The sequence below is a fragment of the Sylvia atricapilla genome, chromosome 2 (assembly GCF_009819655.1).
Source record: "Sylvia atricapilla isolate bSylAtr1 chromosome 2, bSylAtr1.pri, whole genome shotgun sequence".
Classification (NCBI taxonomy): Eukaryota; Metazoa; Chordata; class Aves; order Passeriformes; family Sylviidae; genus Sylvia; species Sylvia atricapilla.
This window is the reverse complement of record NC_089141.1, coordinates 13,650,509-13,674,109: the sequence shown is the minus strand read 5'-3', so window position 1 is coordinate 13,674,109 and position 23,601 is coordinate 13,650,509. Positions and strand designations below refer to the sequence as shown.

The 23,601-nt window shown below is 46.8% G+C and overlaps 1 protein-coding gene across 1 annotated transcript; it reads right to left on the bottom strand.

The window, feature by feature from the left end:
* Positions 1 to 30: 30 nt before the first annotated feature.
* CD80 (CD80 molecule) lies at positions 31 to 22,709 on the bottom strand. The gene is given in 7 exon segments (XM_066340886.1): positions 31 to 4,116; positions 6,828 to 6,953; positions 8,914 to 9,195; positions 10,543 to 10,866; positions 22,295 to 22,405; positions 22,554 to 22,604; positions 22,607 to 22,709. Coding segments are annotated over 7 exon segments (1,104 nt in total). The 3' UTR covers positions 31 to 4,009.
* Positions 22,710 to 23,601: the final 892 nt, after the last annotated feature.

Genomic DNA, 23,601 nt, shown 5'->3' with positions numbered 1-23,601 from the left:
GCTAACATGAGTAACAGAGGTTCTACCCAGTGCATAGACAGTCATCTTTTATTACTAAGGAAAGGAAACAGAGTTTACCATTTATTTTTTTAATACAATTAAAGGAGGAACCCCAGGAAACAACATTATATACAAAACAGCCATGGTAAACAGAGCAGTTCACTTGCTACAATGACACAGAGAAGAAGCTGAGAATATCTCACAGTAACCAATTGTGTGCAATTCAATGAATACAGCATAAAAGAACAGAAAACCTGATCCAGAGTATTAGTGCTTAATGAAGAACGAACCAAATAACCTGCCTATCAAGCATATAAAAATAACCAGATGCTAGAAATATTTGTCAGTGAAATTTTTGGTTTCTTTTAGTAGTTACTGAAAATGTTACTGGAGTCTGTTGATGTGGAAAGGTTTGGCACAGTGCAAAAGAGAAACCCTTCTCTGGTGAGCTGTGCAATCACTGGTCAGGAGCAGAAGTAGGGAGAGCATGAGACAGTGAGAGGGAAAACATGCTGGTACAACTGGCAGAGCTGTGGTGTGGCTGGCAAGGTGCAATTACAGTGTGGTTATAGGGAAGAACAGTGTTGGAAATCAGCAGAGATGGAAGTGAATGCCAAGAGAGGGTGGTCAACCTTCAAGAAGCTGGTGGTTTGTGCTGGAACAAACATAGGCTGAAAGAACAGGAAACCTGAAAAGTGTGAGACACATCCATCATGCACCAAGTCCTGCAATAGAGTCAGGCTGCCTTTTGGAAACAGCCTGATTTCTGTCACTTGTGTTCTGTTTGCAACCAGAACACACAAGTGCAATTGCTTCCTTATCCCCCAGCTTACCTCTTTTTCTCTGTCAAAAACTCTGTAAGAATGTTCTGAAGTTCCCATTACACTTGGGACAATAGGAAAGCAGTAAAAAGGTGATGGCACAGCATGACTCCGCAGGAGTAGAAAGGGAGCATTGTCTTATTTCTTACTTAATCTCAGAGCTCAGTATCCTATAAACCACATTTAATCCCCCTATTTTCTCCAGCAGTTTCTCAATATGTACCAACCAGAAAAAAAGTGAAATGGATGGGCTATGTCTTTGCTGTGTCCTAGGAAGATAAGCAGCTCAAGTGACAACACATCCCACAAAGAGGATGGCATTGTGCTTTCAGACTTTGGTGTGCCCTGATAACGTGGATAGAACAGTGAGGGAATGGGTACAGCTTGCAGAGCAAAAGGGAAAAACATTCCAGTCAAACTCAGGGCAGGGTTGCATTAGGTTAGTAGGCAGAATTGCTTAGGAAGCTTATTGGGGTTGGGGCATTTTCCTCCTTTCCCCTCAAAATGAGAAACCATTTTTTCCTACACAGTAGGCAAGAATGTCACCCAGATCCAATGAGTCCTGTCCATTGTTAGCATCCTGTAGGGAAATTCCTTCTAGTCCTGGCTGGGTAGAGAGAACACTGGCAGAAAGCAGCAACGTTCAGTGCAAAGTAAATATCCTCATGTTGCTGTGAGAAACTCCCAAAAATCTGCAGAGCTTTCCCTAACAATTATCCCATGGCAGATGTACACACAGAAGCAGACCCAGGTTTATGAAGCAAGGCCCCGAGCTACATTTGATTACAGCAGCTACACACGAGATCAGCCCTGGCTGTCACACAAGTTCCAGTGGGTATTTACAGGTGTGGGTGGGAAGGAATGCACATGAAAGCTTGGCCGTGTGTGTGCACAGCTTTGTGTGCCCTCACACAGCAGCTGGATGGAGGAGCTGCACCTCAGTGCTTGGGTTGGCAAGGCTGTCCTTTCAGGAGAGAAAGGCTGTGAGAACTTGTGCCACGGCAGTAGCTAAGCAATATTATGTCTTAGGAGTGCTGTCAGTGTGTATCATTCCCTAAAAAGTCTCGTAGCCCTGCAAATAAGCATGAGGCACACAGACTCACTTCCAAGGTGTCTTTTTTTTCATGAAAAATGTGTCCACTATTGCCTCTTTAGGGGAGAAGGGACGTGTATCTGTAATGGTCGAGTCCAAATCCAAAGTCCTCCAGCAGGAAGAACAGATACTTGTGTGAGGCTGAATATAAAAGAAGTTTTAGCTGCTCCCACTTGCAACATGGAGGCATAAACTGAGGAGATTGCAGTCACGATTTGGGGTCTCCCAAAGGGCACCTCCGTGTTACTGAAGGGCAGGTGGGCGTGGGCTCTCTGCTAGGGCTCTGCAGGCTGCTGATTCTCACAGAGACAGCAGCAAGCCAGAGGCTCCTGGAGTCTTGACCTGGTGTGCCACTGCTGACATCCTTCTGCCCCGCTGCAGGAACACGGAGGGTCCTCTCGGCTGGAATGCCAGCGACCTAGCTGTGAGGAGCTTCTGTGGCGTGGGCGGGGGCTGCATTCGTTCACAGGAGGTTGTGTTGTGGGCCGTGGTGAGCAGTTTTCTCCCGCTGCCTCCCCCTTGCAGAGAGCCAAAGGGTCCATGCAGCAAGCATCGCTGTACAACGAACAGTGGAGTCTGCAGTGCGGGATGCACAGCGTGAAGAACCTGAGGGACTCGAGGAAAAGATTTCGCTGATTATTTTTTTTTTTTTTTTTTGGTTTTCACACCTTAAATGTACCCCAGTAATGCTGCAGAGCCGACAAACAGGTATCACCTGCGAGAGGCCTCCACAAGAGGGCTCCTGGTCCCTAAACTGGGAGCTGTTGGGAGCGGGCGGTGCAGAGCTGCAGCCTGGCCCAGCGCTCCTGCAAAGCCCTTGGGAACGGACACGGCTAATGAACGTGCTTCCCTATGTGAGCAGCAGTAGGACATGGCTCAGCGCATCACGAGATGGCAGTCAGCCTCTAAGGAAGCACAGCTTCCATCCCAGGCCGCAGACAGCCGCTGTCCCAGGAGTCGGGAAGCACCAGTCCCCTACAGGAAAATCTTGGCAAACTTTTATAACAAAAGAGAATGGGTTTATTCTGTAGGTGAACTCCTGCCACTCCCATCACAAAACTCCCCAAAATTCATTCTAACCAAGGCTCTAGTATCTGTTCCAGACAGGGCCTTCCCCAGAGGAAAACATGAGTGGGTGGTCAGGTTTGGAAATGAGACAAGTGGCCTGAATGAGAGTTTCCCCTCCTTCCCACCTCAAAACTATTAAACCTTTAGATTCTGCAGTGCACAGTTTGACAAAGTCGTGCCTTCCAGCACCCGGCAGCTGTTGCTCTACGGCATTACCCTGGCAATTCCACAGGCATTACCCTGGCAATGCCGCATGCTGCGCTGAGAGCAGGAAATGCAGCCACTTGGATAATGATGTGAATAAGAACAGTTAGCTGCTAATCTTCCCTGAAGTCTCTTCACTTAAGTGTCTTTTTGGAGAACACAGCCCTGAAAACTCCTGAGCTTTCAAGCCAAAACAAATATAACCCTTTGTAATCATAAAGCCTTGGCAAGCCAGACTTCTCCAGCCCATCTTTTGTAACATACCATTATAAAAAGTAACTCCTTTTTAAATATAAGTATTTTCTGGGCAAGTTTGAGGGATGAAGCTTTTCCTTCTCCATTCCTCCGCTGCTGAAGGGAATGGACATATCTCAGAAGCGGACTGACGTGTCTGATCACACTGGGGAAGCTGGAATTGTTCTTTTGTACCCTTTCCCTTACCACCATTTGCTCAATCCTCAATTTCTATCATCAGTGATGTTCCCATGTTGAGGCATCAGATCAGGCACATGGCTCACAGGGAATCAGCCAGAACCTCTAAGGGGTAAAGCCACATGTGGCACCTGAGGTAGGGATGAGTAACTCACAAATGATCCCGACAAGACAGGCACTAAAAAACTGCACGGTGTTTACTTGGAAAACCCATAAATGAGCACAGGGGGACTCCATGAGCACTCATGGAAGGGGATGTCACTGCAGATCCTGACAGCTGGATGATACGTGGTGTTTTGAGCTAACATTGCAAAAGCATTCATTAATTTTAATAATTTAAACTGTTTTGCCAAGAGAAGAGTGAAAAAAGCTACCTGTAAATGCAATCTGGTCATACAGATGATGTTTCAGCTGTCCATTTAGAGCTCATGGGTGCCTTTGAATATTCTTTCTCACTCTCTTCCACCAAATCTTGGCGCTTACAACAGTGAGAACAAACTGAAAAAGAAGATCTCTTGTTAGTAGATTAATATGGTCATAGTCTGAGCTGATAGAAAGCTCTGTTACAAATAAATATCTATATAGTGTCATATGGATAAAACTGCTCTTGTTAGCACAGGGCTAGAACCTCAACCTGTCACAAAACCAGGTTGCTCCATGCTGAGATAAGGTCAGAAGGGAAATAATGATGGAAGTTACATGTCATTAATTGCAGTTTATCTATCTGCCGGTGCTAAAACAAACAAACTATTTCAGAACTTAAAGAGGATCTCAGATTAAGCAGATCCACTTAATATCTCACCACCTATGACTGAATTTTAGTAGTTCAAGTTGAATCTTGTGCAATTATGCTCGCACAAATTGTGAGTATTAAGCTATTCTTTAGGCGACCTCGAATCTTGGTGCTTTCTGTTTTCATTCTTAAATTACTGCAAAATAGGCTGTGAGCTCCTCAGAGTAGGCGGCTGTGAACCTCAACAAAGCACCTGATTGTTTTGTCCACCACAACAATCACGCATCTGAGAACTCTTACTTCCGTTCTGTTTTGCTCTGCCTTTCTATTCTTCCCTCCCACACTTCAGCTCTTTGAAGCACGGCTTTTTGAGCTCAGAAACCACGCTTAGCAACTCCTGACTCAGCTTTCCATAGCCCAGAACAACAGAGGTGCTCTCAGACCTATTCTGGGATCCCACAGACCTCTTAAAAGGTGACCTGCAGCAGCACCCACAGGAAGCCCTCTCAGGGCACATATTTCCCCTCCCAGACAGATGGCCGTGCACAGCAGCACTGAAATGGGACAGCGACACAAACTCGAGAGCTGGGTGGAAGCTCTGGCTTCAGCTTCTTACACTTCTTACAGTTTCTTATACAGTTTCTTCTGTGCCTGGTCTGGAAAGTGGCTGAACCAAATTAGCACCACCTGACTCAGCAAATTTACTCCCTGTGCATATTCTGGAAGTGGGACTAAAAGGGAAATTCCAGTTAATGCAGCCATGTGCCATGCTGTTTGCAGGTGATTGCATTCTACCACATGGGTATGCTTTTTACATCTGCTTTAAAAGCAATTCCGTTTCTGTATAAAAGGCTATCTCAGAGTGCTCCAGGATCTTGCTAATTTAATGGTAAGGAACCTTTTAATTTCCAGCCTATATTTGTTGAGAGCCAAATCTTCTGATTCCAGTTCATTTTCTCCTATAATTAGAAGTTCATTATACATGCAGCTAAGAGTACAGGCTGTGATCAAGTGTGATTTTCTTGGTTTCAGCCTGCTTGTTACTTTCCTGTTGACACAGCCCTAGGGAACAGCAGGGGAGAAGAACTGGCACTTGTGTCATAAGGGCACAGAGGTGGAAAATGAGGAGGTGCACAGGTGTGACCAGGAGTCACTGCCTTCCAGAAGCTTCCTTTTTTTGTGATAAAACACTAAAAGGAAATTAGCCCAGCGTGACTCAGTGGTCACCTTGGTTTTTGAAGGGATGTGGTTGAAGAGGAGGGGAAAAGAAAAATAAAAATGAGACCTCTGCATGTCTAACTTGGGAGTGAACTTGTCTGAAATTCAAGTAGAGGTATCAGAAGACACAAGCATGGAAAACTTAGAGGTGTCTATAAGCAAACTGAGCCCTTGCTGCCCAGAAAATGGCCTTTTCCAACGGGGAATACCACAGCCAGATGGTGTGAGTGGCCTGAGCATAGCTCCCTGAGTGTGGGATTCTCATCCCCAGACGTGGCTTCCCTAGTGACCTGACAGAACTCAGCTGGATGTTTATTTATCCTTAATATATGTGTAGCAAAACCTCTGTCATCCTCCAGGACTGCTCTGAAAAGCTGCTCACAGGACGTGGATAAAGCACCTACTGCTGTTGACTTTCAATCCTACCTACCTTTATAAATCTACTAAATGCCTGCCCACATCTTCAGAGACTTTCTGGAAAGGTCAGCTTAGACATTAGGAGCAACAGCTAATAGATAGGACTTTTTTGAAGAGAAAAAATGTAAATTATTCAGCTGTCTGCTAACCCTGAGATATTCGAGGTCCCCTTTGCCATTGAAAAACTCTTGGAGATTCGTCTTGGAGTTACTGAAGACTTCATGAGATGGGACCAGACACTTTACCTGTGCCATTTTTTGCTGTACAAAGAATACAAATCTAACTCTCCTGGCTGGTGTTTCCCTAAAAGTAGGACATTGCTATGCTGAAGTCTCTCTTGTGGCCCTAACACTAGGTATTTTTGTTACTTTCCCTCAGTGACTTCTTGAGGGATTAAGTAGGGTGTGGAGAGAGATCCAATTTTGAAACTCTCAGTGCTCAGCTGTTATGTATCATGACCACCAAAATTCTTGGCATTTTAAAGCATCTTAAAGCATCTTAATACATAAAAATGAGCCTTTGTGAACCTCTTCATTACCCCTCATTTTGGAAATATTTTGATCTGCTGTCAAAACTCCCTGTCACCTCTTCACTCTCAAACCTGAAGTCAAGTGTTGCCTGCACAGAAAATGTAGCAAAATCATGAGCTAGACTTAGATTTTGTGACAGTGGATGCTGAAGGGAAAAAAAAAAAAAAAAAAAAAAAAAAAAGGAAATGAGAAAAATGAGAAGAAGGTACAGAAATACCTAGTGTGACATTAAAGTTTCTATAAATGTGTATCCTACATAAAAATTCCATCAGCACTAAGAGATACCTTCTTGAAAAAGAAGCTGCACTTACCATGCCTTGGGAGGTATCTTGCTGCCAGGGTGATAGCCACAATGAAGGTGATAACGATGATAATTGAAGCAGTAATGACATTATAAGGTGGAAGCACAGGAGGAACCACACAGTCGTTTGTTTTTCCTGAGACAGGAGAAATAAAACATAAATAAAAGGCCCAACAGGATATTGGCATTTTAATTTAGGAGCAAGTATGTGCATTTCAGAGGTTCTGGCCAAATTCGGACTCAGCTATTCAGCCTGAAAATGGACTTACTCAATAAACAAGCAAACAAAGCTGGCAGCTAAATTTCTTCCATTTACCCACAATTGCTATGGGCTGAAATTTTTAACACATCCACAGAATGTAAAAAGCTTGGTCTTTGTCCTGAGACAGAGAAAATTTAAAAACACATAAGCTGTTTCAGGGAAATGAGCTAGGCTTGGTGGAAAAGTCTGAGTTCACAGCTAGAAAATTTCTGTTCTAAAAGGTACTTTGCAGTTTTCCTTATTCTTATAATGAAATTTATGTCTAATTTTTTTCCCTTTGGATTTACAGGTGAATGATGCATTTAACAGTCAAAAATAGTCCTTTTTTTCTGCATGGCAGAAAAACTGTTGTGGCAGAGTTCAGTTTCAGTGGGTCTGGAGCCTTTGGCTTTTTACCATTGGGGACGGTGGAAAGTCCCATTCTACCAGTGGGATTTTAGAGTAGATACTGGGCCATTCTTGTACAGGACAGGACTTGCTGCATGTCCATAGGTCTGCAGACCTATGTACACACACCTTCAGTTCTTCCACCATGTGCATCTGAGACATTCTTGCACTCCTAAGGTATTAATCAGCCTGATCTGCTGTTCAGTCCTCCCCTCACTCTTTAGGGGCTGCCTTCTACATTTACCAGAGGCTCTGTTCTGTCTGTAACTAAAGTGTTCTTGAAAGGTTTGTTTGGAGGACCATTTACACCATACCAAAATGGGAGTGGTTCCACATCCTAAAAGTCAAAAAGTGGGGGGTTTGTGGCTGCTGTGGATGTGTTACTGTTGACTGCACCTTCCTCTGATTACTGCTTTTTTTTGTTGCTCTTTTTCTATGCAGTGAGCTATTCATAACCTTATTCTCCCTTCATTGGGGACATTATGCTCTACATCCAGCAATAGCCAATATTCATAAAGCACTAGTTCCTGGCATTTGTTCTGAAGCTGAATGGCACCTCTCCCCACAAGCACCTTTGATTTTAGTAAGATAGATGAATACGCTACCTTGATGAATAAGGTACAATTCCCTAGGAAAAATACTGTTTCTCTCTCGTCCCTTGAAGGTGCCCTTATCTCTACAGTAAAAACATCAGACCCAAAGACATTTCAGAATACCTTTTGGTAACAACATTAAAAAAAATCCTTTTGGTTTTTTACGAATTTTCTTGCAAATCCCCTTCTACTGCAAAACATCTGGAATGTAGTGTGCCGCCTTCCCTCATGCTGTTTCCACTTGTGCCTCAAGCTTTTCAAAGCACAGACTTATCTATTATGCCATCACTTCTAAGCTATGCTCAGTGATGGAATTCTTTTCGTACGAGTTAACCCTATGTTACATTTGAAAGCAGAATTTTGTCTAGACCCCAGCTGACAGGTTCTTTCACTGAAGCAGGGACAAACATGCTTGTTAAACGTGGAAATTCTTTTAAAGCTCAGCCTGTGGCTTTTAAAGCACACGTGCCTTTGGTCCCTCCATTTAAATACCAGGTCTGTGTCACACAGCTGGCAGCCAGACCATGGGGCACAGGATGGTGGCAGCCCCAGCCCATGGCAGCCACCAAGTGTGACATTACTAGATCACAACAGGATCCAGTTCAGCTGTCAGCCCAGCTGCAGCAGAGCAGCAGGAAGACAGAGCTGCCTCTGCTTGTCAGTCACTGTTGTAACTCTCCCTTCCCACCCCGGCTATCTTCCAGACTTTAAATTATTTTGGCGTGTAGTTCACAGATCGGATCACTGGGTGATCTTCGCAAGAACACTTGCACAAAACCTACTGCATTCTCAGAGAGGCAACTCAGCAGATCTAGCAAAATGGTTTTGTGACAGGAAACATTAATAAAACATACTCAGAAGCAAACTGGTGGACGTGGCAAAGCCACTGTATTCAACGGAGCAAGTGATGTTGATGTCTTTGGTCACGTTGAGCACCAGTTTTCCAGTGACACTGTATGGGCTGAGGCGGGACTCAGACACCCAGCTGGCATTCCACTCCACGGACACGTTGTTGAGGGCTCCAGAGATTTTGGGCTTGGGGAAACCGCCGTGAGAAGAACATGTAATCACCATCTCAGTAGACTCACAAGAGTCAGCGGACACTTTTGCCGTCACGTTGGGCTTGCTGAAGTCAGCTGAAGTGAGAGAGATCTGGTTACCATTCTGTCAGGCCACAGCAAGGTCTGCAGCCCCCAAAACCCATGGTCAAAGCAAACACTCCCCCACAGAGCATTCACCATAGGGAGTTTTTCCTGCTCATGGTCTAGGATACCAAGCAACCAGTCACTAGTGACAGCAACTTGCTCAGCACTGTATGGCTAACCAGTGGCAAGCAAGGAGAGACAGTTTTCCTTCCAGGCTCATTGTCTGTTGAGCAATATGACACTGCCAACTAGCCTAGAAAATCCCAGCCTGATTCCAGCATTCCCCTTTCCTGATCCCCACAATAACTTGATCTCACTTCACCAAAGGGAGCAGAAGTCTACCATAATTATTACAGCTGGCCTGTTAAGACAGCAAGGGGGTTTCTGGCCGGAAAGAAACTGGAGTATTTGTGGACAGGAAAAGAGATCCGTAGTTTTATGCCTTTTATGCAGTTAACTCCTCAACCCTCATGGTTAAAAAAAGGGTGCTGGCGGTACACTTCCCTTTTCTCATGCCAGTTCCCAGAAAGATCAGTGAATTTCTCCCCTTGCACATATGCCCTCAGACCAGCAAAAATGGCGAAACCGCAGGCCCTTGTCCTTTTTTGTTGCCAAATCTCCTTCCAGATGAGGAATGCTCCTTCACTGACTTATCTGGGAGATTCATGTAACTCTCTGCTGTTAAAGGTATTAAAATGCATGTATATGTTTATATATGTCACCAGTATCTCTGCTTTGGTTGAGATCAACTGCCACACAAACACTGCTGGAAATGGAAAATGTCAGTGGAACTTTTTGTGGCCTCTAAGAGAAGATTCAGATTAATTTTGAACAAAGGAACTCGGTTTCTTTAATGTAAAAAGCCTCAAAGCTCCATGATGAATTCAGCCTTAGGCTGTGGAGCTGCAGTGCAGCCAGTTCCATAGGGGTTTGGATGCAGGGTTGGGATGCTGCCATGGCCACCCTATTTCTCTTTCAGCTTGAATGCTTGGCAGGCACTAAGGGCTTGGTCTTGCTTTGCCCCAAAGACAGCAGGGGCTGCTTCAGGCACCTATCTCCAGTGGTAGCTGGGGAGGACCCCAGGAGGGATCCTTTCACAAGAGGAAGGCATCAAGGGGAGGAGGTTGGGTTGGTGGTGACAAAAATATTTCAGTACCTGAGGTAGCTTTAGAAAGGTAGGAAGAGAGGCTGCTGGAGTGGAAGCAGTGAACACACCTTCCAGCACTCTCCCAGGCTTCCTGATTAAAGTCTATCTGCTACAGTATGAATAAGCTTGGAAGAGCATCCTTCACCCCCAGAAGCTGGAGAGCCTCAGGTGCCAGGAGGCAATCCACCCACCTGTCACAAAGAGGATGACAGACTGGTCACACACCACGACAGAGTTGTGCTGAACCACACACTGGTAGGAGCCATTGTCCAGGATTTCCATGGGGGAGATCCACAGGGTGAGGTTCCAGGGGTCCATCTCCGTCCGGTTCCGGTAGCGCTCGTGCTTGTAGATCAGATTCCCCTCTGAGTAGGCCAGCACCACGTCCGTGATGTTCTTCTGCCAGTAGACACGGTACTTGTGCAGGCTTTCTGAGCTGGGGATTTCATGACAACAAGGCAGGCTGACCTTTTCCCCCACTTTGCCCTTGACTACTTTCTTCTCCAGTGCCTGGCCTGCAGGTGAGGGGCAAACAAAAGGCAGTGAGTCAGTGGTACAGCCTTGTGCCAGGACCTGTTGCTTAAAGCTCTCCCCTTTTGGCTCTGACTGCTCACATCCCTCATCACCCACGGAGCTGTTTTAAAGCTTCAGGTCTGCACTGAGAGGAGCCATCCTTGGGCATTGCCGTGGACATCATGCTGCACTCCTACTCAGAATCATGACCCAGTGGGCACATATGGATTGCTGCATGGATTGCTGAAGGCGAAGGCAAAGGCAGGAGAGTTGCTTGCCTGAACAGAAATTTTGCTGGCTCCTTTAAAAACAGGGATAGAAACACACATGTACAAAGTGCTATCTCCTCTGCTCTCCCTTTTCAGAGCCTGGTGTTTGGAAAATCTGTGTCATTCTCCGCTGGGTTCTCTGCATGTCTAACAGGGCCACAGTGGACTATTTCTTCAGGGGGGCTGGAGGATTTTTGGTAGTTATTTTTTTGTAAAATAAAATTAAAAAAACCTCCCAAACTTTCAAGATCCCAGAAATCAGAATCAACCCTACAATGATACACAAAGATTGCCGCCACACTGTCATCAGCCTTCCAGCATTAGCAAATGAACAATTTTGCCTAGTTCAGCTAGAGCAAATTTATCTTTGTGAAAGCTCATGGGATGACTTGGAACCAGCACAGATGTTCCCCAACTACCGGCCAGTGACTGTGCCAGTGCCATCCCCAGAGTACAGCCATGGGTTGACAACAATAAGTTGAGACCCTTGCAGGGTGAAATTAGGTACAACTTTGACCATGGGAGCAGTAATTCCCCTCCCAAGCACCCTGCTCCCAGGTTCCGCCTTGCTTTCCCTCTCCTTCCTCTTTCCAGTGGTTAAAGGTTCACAGGGCCTGACCTCCCAAGGAGCAGCCTAGCAAGGCATTCCTGCTGCTGCTGAAAGCATGGACACACAGCCCTGTGCTGCACCACAGGGCAGAGGGCTGGGCTTTCACCTGAGTTAGTGCAAGCCTGGGGATGATGTGCACCCGGCTTTGTTAGTCCAGAAGATCAGGTTGCCCTCTGTCGTGCTTGCCTTGGCCTCGCTGCTAAGCCCTCATCTGCAGCGGTGGAAGTGGGATATCAGTCTGCTACACTCCACTGACTGAGAGCAGAAAAACAAGGACATAGCTGTCTTCAGGACAGAAAAGATTCAGATTCCCTCTTCCTTCCCTGCAGAGCACATCTCAGTAAACATACCTGAGAGAGGAAGCAGGAAAGTCCTGACAGGTGATGTGTCACTGATGGGGACAACGCAGCATCACCCATCAGCGGAAGGGAAGAGCCCACGTGCAAAGGCTCTGCCTGAAGTGTGAGTTGAGCAATGCTCAAAGCTGAGCCTCAGAACTGCCACCCCCAGCAAAGTCTGGCTGCTGCTGGCTCACTCTTGATAGTCCCAGCCTAACTGCAGCCACGCTGTCCGAGGCGAGGCAGAGCGCAGCCCTCAGGCTGTGACCGGGATGCTGCAGCATTCGCATTCAGCCGGTGTCCAAGGCAGCCACAAGCTGGTTGCCTGCCAGGCCTCATTTGCTTAGCACTGACTCACAGACCCTGGGGTGACTCACGGACTCTGGGGCCACTGTCACAGCAAGACCCTTGTGGCACAGTCCGGTGACTTGCTCACATTCCTACAGCTGCCAGTGCTGAAGGGAGACAAGCGGATGCTCAGCCAGTGCCTCAGCACAGCTGGATTTTGGGGCTGCTTGCTGGAATAAAGCCCAGACACAAAGCCTGGGAAAGCACATTTAACAGTCATGTAGATGTGGCACGTAGGGACATGGTTTGTTGGTGGACTTGGCAGGGCTGAATTAAAGGTTGGGCTCAAAGATCTTAAAGGTCTTTTCCAACCTAAATTATTCTGTGATTCTGTGAAATAAGTTTCACTCCCCTCCCCTGCCACATACCCACCCCTGTTCTACTTGCATCCTTAACATTAAATCTGTAGGAAACACACCAAAAAATACTGTGGAGGTCCTGGTGACACTATGGAATGCTTTAATATTAGTTAAATGAAATAGAAAATGTAATTAAATTAACGACTTCTTATTTAACTGGTTTCCCTCCACTCAGCCACTCCACTGGTCTTCCAAAGGGGAAGTTTCAATATTTCCCCCCCCATTTCCTGTACTTCCCCTTTCAATGCATTGCAGAGGATTAGCAACCAAGCTGGGGCAGACCAGGAGCTGCTCAGCCCACTGACCTCTGTCAGCCATCAACTGGTAGCAAAAATGAGAGAAAAACTAATTCTTCCATGCAGGAGAAAAACTGCCTTGTCTTGCCAACCTTTGCAGCCTGAAATTCAGGATTTCTTGACATCAGCATTTAAATTGCTTCTGCTAGACCTACCCTGCAGGAAGAGTTCTTGCCCTTTCAGGAATGCCCTTTCAGGAATGCACATATATTTTTGGCATTCACAACATCCTCTGGCAATGACTTCTGCAGTCTGATTACATGCTGTGTGAGAAAGCATTTCTTTCTGTTCACCTTAAAAGCAGCCCACTTCAGGCTGTGATTTTTGAAGTCCCTCCTCCTGTACCTGTGTGTGTTTGTGTGTTTTTATCTTTGACCACAATCTACACTAGTTCTCACAGTGCAGCTCTTACTACTATTGGAGAGGCTCAAAAAAGCAGCCAGTCAAACATCCAGCCAAACTTTGGGATTGATAAAGACCATTTTCTGTTTTCTTTTGCAGCAGTAGGGGAAGAGTAGGTGTACAGTAAATGTCAGGGTGATATCACATCATGAGTTGCATGAGGTTCTCCCTACCTTGCCCCTCAGAGTCTCCTTTGCAACCAAAAGGAGAACAAAAACCTTCTCGGGAGTACATGTGCAGGGGCTGGAAACTCCTGCTGATGTCATGTCTACCCTTAAAAGGCTCTTGCACCCTTGAAACTGCAACCTGAATGCTGCAAGCCTGAAGGAACCAAAGTCCATGAAGAGTCATTCAGCCCTACAAAAGTCCCCTTTCACTATAGAGGTGAACTGCAAAGCAAAAATGAAAATCCAGTTCTGTGCCGTTTCTGTGCTGAATGCTCTCTGCAGCCAGGCTGAGGGGAAGGTATTCACCATGGAAATAATTTTTAATGACTCTTCTAGAAAAAGATCCCTCCTCTTCCCACCCCTCTGAAGCCCACCCACTCTTTTGCTGGCCACACACATCACTCCATCATTGGAAGCCCATGTCATGTGGCAGTGCTGAACTGATGGAAGGGCTGACTTTCTCTTCCCTGGGCAGACAAGGTTGCTTCATTCAAACTTTGCCTGTGCTGCAGATGCCCCATGCAGCAGGACTAACTGGAACAGAAAGGAGTATAGAGGAGAATTGTTCCTTCTTGTTTGCTCTGAGAGTCAGGAGAGGTGTTGAGCCCGCATCCCTGTTTCCTGCACTCTTTGCCCAAGCCTTGACTCAGAAATTCCCCAGCCACAGAAAGCTTTGTTATCCTGACTACACATGCAGTGAGATGGCACATGAGAGCAGATTTCCTCTGGCACAGAAGTCTTGCAGAGACATTTGACAGTAAAAGGCAGCTAAAGACCTAGCAATGCTCTGGAGAAGCAGCCTCAAACTGTTGGAAACCTCCAGAAAAGTCCTGGTGAACAGACGCTTTCTCCCCCTGCATTCCCCAATTCTCTGCCCTTGTAAGCCTTGCTTTTTTTTTATTTTTTTATATTTTTTTCCCTTCTGGTTTTCTGTTTATCTTTGCAGCAGCAGCTGGTATCTCTACTCGTAAATTAATGGCATCACTGACTTTGCCTAGGACCAAGCAGCTGGCATTCCCATTCTGCAGCTCAGACCCCTGATTTTCTGTGAAGAGCACATTCACTCCAAACTTGCATGATTTATCCTTTGAGGGCAATGTAGTATTTTACAGGGGTTTCCAAGCAAAACAGACAATGAATAAAAAAAATGAAGACATTTTGAAAAGCTGAATCTTTAAAAGACTAGACACTCCTCCTTGATCTTATCTTTATCCCAGATGATTTTACCAGTGAGGAATGAGATTCTCCCCAGGCTTTCCATGGAGCCAAAAGCCAGCGAATATCCTGTGCTACATGGGAGTATGTGAAATGCTTTGTGTTTAAATCAGTGACTCCTGTGAACATATTGGTGACAGAAAGACCCTGCTAAATGCCCAGATAACCTCTGTGTGGAGACACTGGTTCAGAAGTGCATAAAAACACTGCCTTCCTCCGTGTTTCATTTTAAGACCCTGTGCACTAAGAAAGATGGGATGAAACAGAGAAAAGTGGGTGCTATAAGGCCTTGCTGGCTGTCCTCTTTATGGAGTCAGTGACTGCAGATTAACCCAGGCATGAGTGCTTGACAAGCCTCTGAGGCTCCTTCTTCACACTCTCCACTCCACCAAGTTCAGGCATTCAAAGAGAGGTCTTGGCAGACATGAAAAGGAGGAGCGGCCCTTTCCCCTTGCACAACTCCGAGCCCAACCTCTCATCACAAACCACAGGGCTGCTGCTGCTCTGGGCTGCTTTGGAGAGCAATGCAGCTGCAAATCCAAATGCTTTGCTCAAGTCAAATTCCCTTGCTCATCCCAAATGTGGTTAGAGAGGGGAGCAGAAAAGAAGGCATCCCAAATAAAGCCAGTGTTGGACTTTGTTCAGCAGTGATTCCCCTCTGTTCCCTGTACCTGCTGACACTACTCAAGGGTGCCTGCAGCAGTTAAATGACATGATTAATCCTAGTGCATGATGATGGCATGCCAGGTCTGAGGTAGGGAAATGGCCTGAACAGGTTTTTCTAAAAGTTCATCCTTGCTTGCTTCTGTGCTGTAACCTCAGGGTACCCCATACATGGTTTTATGTACTTCCCATCTTTATGCTGCCACATTTCTCCTAAACAAAAGAGTAACCCTGGTTTGTCCATCTCTATACTGTTGATTTGGCAATTTTTATAGCACTCCCAGGGTGTTTTGGTGTCCCACTCCATCAGCAGCCTTCATTCCGTTGTAATGCTGTTTTATTTTGTGCGTGTTTGCACATCTTCAGTGAGGAAATCCTTGAAGCCATGAAGTGGCTGTGAGAAGCAGAGGGCAATCTGCAGTTAGCATCTGGGAAGACAAAAGGGAATCTGAAATACTTGGGTAGAGGGGCTTGCTGCAGCGCTGGGGCAGCTCCAGCCAGCTGACACCTCTTGCTCCAGGTCGGGTTTCAGTACTTGTGGAGATAAAAATCTCCTGCTTTCTGAGTCAGCCTGGGACAAGCCCGCTGCCCGGGTATGTCCAGCCGGCTGTATTTGTTACATGAGTAAAACCGCAACTCTGTGCAAATCACCGGATTTCTCATCTTGCCAGGAGGGAAGATCCAAGCAAGGAGCTGGATATGGAACCAGAATTACTTGGAGATGGGGGACTAGATCTTGTCTTAGGTCTTTCCCTGCACTGCAGAGTGCACCACATGGGTGCTGCTCAGGGAGGAGAGGATGGAGACCTCGTTTTGTCCCCTGCAGACCAGCAGGGACACACGGCCGAGGGGACAGAAGGACGTCTTTGATTTGGAGAAATGAGCAAAAGAAGAGTCTTTCTGAACCTTCTTCCTTTCTCCATTCCCAGCCCGTGGAATGTGACCCTGCTAGAATAAAAAAGGGCAGGGAGGGCCGGTGAATCTGGACTTCCTCAGAAGATCTGCATTTTTTAGTTCCTTTAGAGATCAAATTCCTGCATCTTGCTCAGCACTCTTTCAATTTCCCAGACTGGGAGCAGAAACTAGATGTGGCATTTGTGTAAGACGGGCTGGTGGGGGAGATTTGCCACAAAGACAGACAAAAATAAATTTGTTAATTTTTTCCCCTGCAGTCTCTGTCTCTTGCTGACAGGATCACTTTGTACTTCCTCTATATTTATCTCCCAGCTGAAGATGTTCTCAGATAATTTTCCTAATTCCTCCAGTACCACTGCCATGCATGCTGCTGTCCTCACAGCAGTTTCTGAAATTGAGGTCCTCCCCACTGCTTAAGGCTGTAGTTTTCTTCAGTGCTTACTAAATCTCTGTCTCACATGCCCCCCAAGCAGCCAGCCCTCTCTTGAAACTGATAGAAGGTGAAAGTACCCAGTAACTAGGAAAATCAAGTACGATACCTCTCACATAAGCCAAATACAAAGTCAAAAAATTACAATTTTTAATATATATATAGGGTTTTTTTTCCTGCTAAAGTACTTGCCCACAGCCATAGCAACACTCACCAGTGCAGCTAACAACGCTGCAGGTCTGCCAGTCATTATCTTGTTAGAAAAACTGGCCTGTGCTCAGGCACAGCTCACGGATGCTCTGCAGACAGCCCCGACAGTCACCCCGCAGCTGGAGGGGAGATCACACAGCCCTAGATAGGAGCGCGGCATGGAGATGGGAATGAACTGGAGGACACTCAGGAAACCAGAGCAGAGCAGCCCAGAGGGGTCTGTAAGCTGCAGGAGCCGCAGAGGGAGCGGAATTGGCTGGGGCAGGTGCTGCTGGAGGCACCATCCAGGAGCACTGGGGGCAGGGAAGGGGCTCTCCCGGCTTTTAGGAACCGGGGTCTGTCTCTCTTCTCTCTGAAGCACTTCCCCCGGCACAGCGATCAAATTCTTGCCTGCAGGGCATTTAAAACGACACCAGAGGGTGCCTGCTAAGGCGAGAGCGGCGGTGTGCAAAGATACTTCCTTAAATCGTCTTTTCTAACAGCTTTTAATGTGATGTGGTAGGAGTTGGAGCTCGCCAAAAGGTGGATGTCCTTTGAGCGCAGGACAGGTAGAAATGCCACCATTAACCATCAGTCAGCACTTTCTTTTCAGTCAGGGAGTCCCCAGGGACCAATGATATTTTAAAAGAATAACAGTGAAAAAGCAGAAGCAAAGCCTGTGGCATTTCCGAGTTGGGAAAGATTTACATATTCTCAAATGAACTCCTGAGACTCCCAGTGGTGGTGCCCTTCCAACGGGACAGAACAGCTATGATTAAACATAAAGTTAATCTATTTTAAAACAAAACTGACCTCCTTCTGCCAAGTGAACAGACTTCACTGCGTCCAGCACATCTGCCTTGCCACCCTATGGAAGACACCACATCCACATGTGCACAGCTCTTATACTGGGAAACACATGTTTAAAAGGAAGGAGAAGCCTTCAGCCTCGAGAAGGTTCCAGGGGGACCTTAGTGCTTAAAAGAAACCTTAAAAAAGGCTGGAGAGGGACTTTTCATAAGGGTATGTAGCAACAGGACAAGGGAGAAGCTGAAGGAGGGAAGGTTTAGATCAGATATTAGGAAGAAATATTTATTGTGAGGGGTGAGGTGCTGGCTCAGGTTGCCCAGGGAAGGTGTGGATGCCCCAGCCCTGAAGGTCTTCAAGACCAGTTTGGGTGGGATTCTGGTCTAGTGGAAGTGTCCATGGCAGGGAGGTTAGAACAAATTAAGCTTCAAGATCCCTTCCAACACCAAATCTCTAATTCTATGAGAATTTATCTAAATGTGGAAGTTCTCCCCCAGCGTGACCTTGGGCGGTAGCCAGACAACAAACTCACACTGATGTCATGCCTTCCCCACGCAAGCAGAGGGGATCTGGCTCCTCTTTCCCTTCCAATCCCACATGTTCCCCCTTGCAGGGCTCTCCAGAGTCTGGTTCAATATACTAGTCTTAAAAAAAAAAAAAAAAAAAAGAGAGAAAAAAGAAAAAAGGAAATTTTCTGCCAAGCTGGAAGGTGAAGTAGATTATCCAGGGATCAAACATGTGCAAAGAAGAGGAGGACCACATAGCCAGAGAGGACCACGATTACATCTTCTGGTGGCAACAACCTATTTGTACCCCTCAACTGTGATTCCTGTCTGCATCCATCCCTCTCCAGGGTGCACAGCATAGGTGTAAAAGCAAGCTGGCTCTGAAAAAACTAACTTACCACAAGAGAGGCAGAGGGATAACACCAGTCATTTATGTCAGATTAATTACCCCCACTAAACCACATGTGTAACTCAGAATCAAGGCAGTGAGGAGCAGAAAAGGTGAGGGTGTAAGGGTGGCATCTTCTGCTGGTAATCGACCACAATTAGTAGAAGTCCAAACTTTGCACGTTTAAATGCAGGAATGTCCAACATGCACACTGCAAAAGGGATACAAATGTCCCAGTGATCCAAGAAATGCAAAATAGCTGTTGCAGTCAGAGCAACATGAGGTCACTGGAGCTATCTGGGTTCATTCCGATCTAACTGGAAAAAGGAAATCATGTGGGTGAAAGGAACATTTGACCCATAGCCCTACAAACTTGGCATTTAGGTTTTTAATTGTATTTTGTGTGTATAAGAGTAGTTTGTCCAAGTTTAATTTTCTGTGTGTTTTTTTTTTTTTCTAAAGAATTTCTTTTTTTAAGGACTTCTTTCTGAAGAAGTCTTTAAGAAGCACTCAACAGAAGAAGGAAAACCGTCTCTATAACCAAAAAGCAGCAGGCTTTAGCTGGGTTTCTGTTTCTCCAGACAAGTTCTTGCAGCAGGTTTCACTCTGGATAGACTGACAGACAGAAAAAGGAGTTCCTTAGATCCGCTGCTCTTGTTTTTGAAAGACTTTTCTTTTTGGCATGTCTGGAACAGGAGACAGAAACTCATCCAAAAAAAGAAATTAAAACAACAGCTGAAGGCATGAAGAGGAATAAGTCAGAAACTCAATTTGCATCCAGTGATCAAGTGGGCAAATCCGGCGTGTTAAGAAAAATTTCTGCCATCTCCGCCGTGAGACCTGCCCCAGCACAACCCATACCAGAGCTGGCACGGAAATTAGACACCAAGCACCTAAAGCTCACTGCTAAACACTTCAGTATTCAGGGATGCCCACAAAAGAGGGAATCTTTCTCAGCCCCCTCTGTCCCTTTCTGAAACCCAGCTCCACTCCGAGCTCTTCAGTGGGAGTAACTCAAGGGAAGGGGATTCCCGGAATGAGCCAGTGCTCGCTCACAGAAGTGGATATTCCCCCTCCCTTCCCAACTCTCCAGTAACTTACAAAAGCTCTAGGGAATTTTCTTCAAAAATTCTCAAAAAATTTCACCCCTGGGAAGAAACTAAGGGCTAAGTGGTCCCCAGCTGGAAGAAAAGACTCCAGGGAAGTTTAAAAATACTCCGTGGACTTAAAGCTGGGCTTGCTGGGTCCCTGAAGTCAGTGCCTAGGCTTTGTTTGCACACAGGACGGGGAAAGGTCATACTGAGGGACTTCAAGGTATATTTTTCTAGGATAACAAACTGGGATGGAGAACATCCTACAGTTTGAAGGTAGGCATGAAGGTGCAATGGCAGGACAAAATCAAGCCCATGGGAATACCAGCAGTGCATTCAGATCATAAATAAAAAAAAAGTTGTGCTGTAACCAAGGTTCTTCTGCCCCTTTGTGTCAAGACAATGGGGTGTTGTTCATGGACATCAGTGTCTCCAGCAGCAGATGACATCCCAGAAACAGCTCTAAATTACTCTGGCATTTTGGCAGGGCACCTCAGGTGAATGTCAGAGTAGCAAAACTCAATTCAAAGGAAAATAAATTGATCTACATAGCTTGCACATGAAATTCCTATGAAAGACAACCTTCAAATCCCTTTTAATTAAGCCCTCCATTAATGCCTCCCACTGCTACAATGTGAAAATTCAGCCTGGCATCCTGTCTGTTACTATTTTGCTCACATGGGCTTTACAGAGGGCACCTGTTTCCACCCTAGAATGCCACCTGACCTTTTGCAGCACTACATCAGGGAGCTGTGCCAGCATCAGGACACCTGGGCCAAACCAAGGACACGGGCTCTGGGAGCCAGGCCTGACTGTGCCTTGATGTGGTCATTAGCAGTGCAATGTGGGGTCAGTCCTGTAAATACTGGCTCTGGTGACTTGCTCAATATTGTGTGGGAAGTCACTTCCAGGGTGATGGCAGACACCCAGACCTCCACTATTTCGCCACAGCAAGGTCAGAACTCGGTTCTTGTGGTCCCTGTGGGCTGTGCTGAGAAGGCATCACCCACAAGCACCAGTAAAGCTTTTAAAACCCAGGCCTTTGTGGGTCCCGCACCACATATTTTCAAGGAGCACTAATGTAGGAATGCTGATCTTTGGAGAGAAAGGGTTCAGAGTGTGTGTGAGTGCATACAGAGAGAGGAAAACGTGCATCAGCTGTCCTGCTCTTATCGGTCTGCCAAGTGCCTGCTCTTCGTTTTCTATTATCAAACTCCTATTTCTAGTAGAGGATATTAGCATGCATCAAACTATGCATCCAACTATACATCCTTTAGGCAAGGAACCAGAATCATTTTCAGTGAAATTACATGACTGGTGAATTACCATACGCTCGTAATTACATTATTAACATACCACAAGCTCTTAAAGTATTGAGAGAGAAACAGTTCCACTCATGACAGATTGTTCGCCCGATGAAAATGCAAGCAAAATGTATTTCTGCTTGACAAATACTTTGCAAGCACAGAGGTAGGGGAAGGAGTGAGGGGAAGACAGAAGAGCAGAGATCCCAGAGTGACATTTGAGGCCATTGCTTTCTTTACAAGTGATCTCTGCAATTCATTCCCTGCTAAATTCTCCAAGTTTCATCTTAAAATTCTGAGAGTGAAACTCAAAATGAAACCCAGCATCAAATATCTCCCAGTTTCACAATAGCAGCATGAAAGGCTCCTAATTTAGCATCACTTGGTTTTTAACTAAAGCCTCAGTTCAGCCCAGGTTTGCTCTAGAGTATCGTTAGCAGCAATGAAACACTAAAATTTACAATAAGCACAACTTATTTTGTAGCCACAATGAATTCCAGCTCAGAAGTGAATTTTGTGTGGTTTCCTGGTTAACACTTCACACATCTGAGAAGACTCATCCCAAGCCTGTTGAGGTGAGGAGAGATCTGTGTGAGCTTTTGGCAAGTCCTCAGAAAAAGACAGGGCACACACAGTCCAGGCATGATTTCCATGGGGCTTTGTGTTGTTGGAGAAAGCTCACTCTGCTCTGCTCACTCACTATGCTGAGCTGCCCAGGAGGTGCAGAGCACTCTGAGCTGCCACTTTTCCCTATCTTTTCTGCCATGCACCCACTTTTAAACACCCAAAAAGCTGCAGAAACCACCCCGCCGCTGAAGCCAAAGTGCAAGGGGCTGCGGCATGTGCTCCCCACAGACACCAGCTGACCAAAAACGCTCTCATTTCTCTCACCCTGGCTGGGATGGCAGATCACCATGCCTCTCTGGGACACAGCAGCCTGGTGCAATGGGCCTGGGACGCTGAGAGCTGAGGCTCCTCCGTGAAGAGCCAGCCATCCCAAACCCTGGCCTGGGCTCAGCCCTGGCAGAAGGCACCAGGAGTGTCCTGAGGGCAACCATCCCCTGTTGGCCATCACAAGGGTGCTGCTGCTGGTGCCCAGCCCCTTCCCACACTCCATTCTGGCTCCTGCTTACCTATCTGAAGGCAGAGCAGCACGAAGAGCCCGAGCCCCAGCCACGTCCTCAATGCCAGCGCCGGTGGCGAGGCAGGCAGGCACCTCATCTTCCTGTAGCTCCTGGGCTGGCAGGAGAGGGGAATACGGTTAGGGGAACGGAGCCTGAGGAGTCACAGCACCCTCCACTGTGTCCCTCTGCTTCCTGCCTGCTGCCACCACCAAAAACCCCGAGCAGAAGCCCAGCCTGCCCCGTTTCCCTCCCCTGGTACCTGTTGTTCCCTGGTCGAGCAGCACCGAGGCCACCCCTGAGGCAGGGAGGAGGCAGGGGGCTCAGGGCCAGGCCATGGGGGCCTGGCTGCTGTCACAGGCTGCTGAAACACTCCCTGGCAGGGTGCAGGGGGAAGTCTTGGTGCCGGGAGGCTGCTCAGCCTCATAAGTCACCTCACGCCGCCCACGGCTTCCTCGCAGGGCGTGCGTCAGGGCGCAGCGCCCGCCGCCCCCATCGCCCCACGGGCACCGGGGCCTTCACCCCTCGGGGATGCTCTGGGTGCTCCTCCAGCCACGAGGGAGCCCTGCCTGTGGATGTGTGTCAGGCAGTGCTGGGAGCTTTGGCGGTTAACGTGCAGCTAAGTGAAACCCTGACGCCGCTTTGGGAACAGTTGGATAAATTTGTGTTTGGAATGAAACAAAATGCCGCACCACCGTTTCAGGCCCAGCAGGATGTAATCCATCGAGAAATGGATTTTCCAAAGAAAATTTAAGGCTTGCTTAGGCTGCACGTGATGGATGTCATGGCTGAACACCTGGACAAAATGTGGATGGTCATGGTGTCACCAGAGAGCATCCACCTGCCCTGTAGAAGTGGAAGGAGCACTTGCCTCCTCCAGCATTCTGTCCTCCCTTCCCCAGAAGGCACCCACTGCTCACCCAAGACACCAGCTCTGGATGGGGCAGGAGGGAGGCATGGACCATCCCTGCTTTAAAGCCGGAAGGGCAGAGCCATCACCAACCCAAGCAGCCAAACAAAGCTAGGGACAAACACAGACAGCCTGGAGCAAATCCTGGGCAAAAAACACAAACCACTTAGTAAATAAGAGTCCAAGGGACTCAATGCATGCTAAGTGATGTAGATTTGTACAGATCTCCTGCAAAATATTTGTACACACCCTCCTGCAAAATAAAATAACCCTTGGCATAGTGTAAAGGGCTATAGTGTAAGGGGTTTTATTTAGCTGTAACAGTCACAGCAAGAGGGTTGCACAGCAATGAAAACCTGGTATTTTTCAAGGAGAAAAAAAAAAGTGCAAATACAAATCAAAAGTAAAA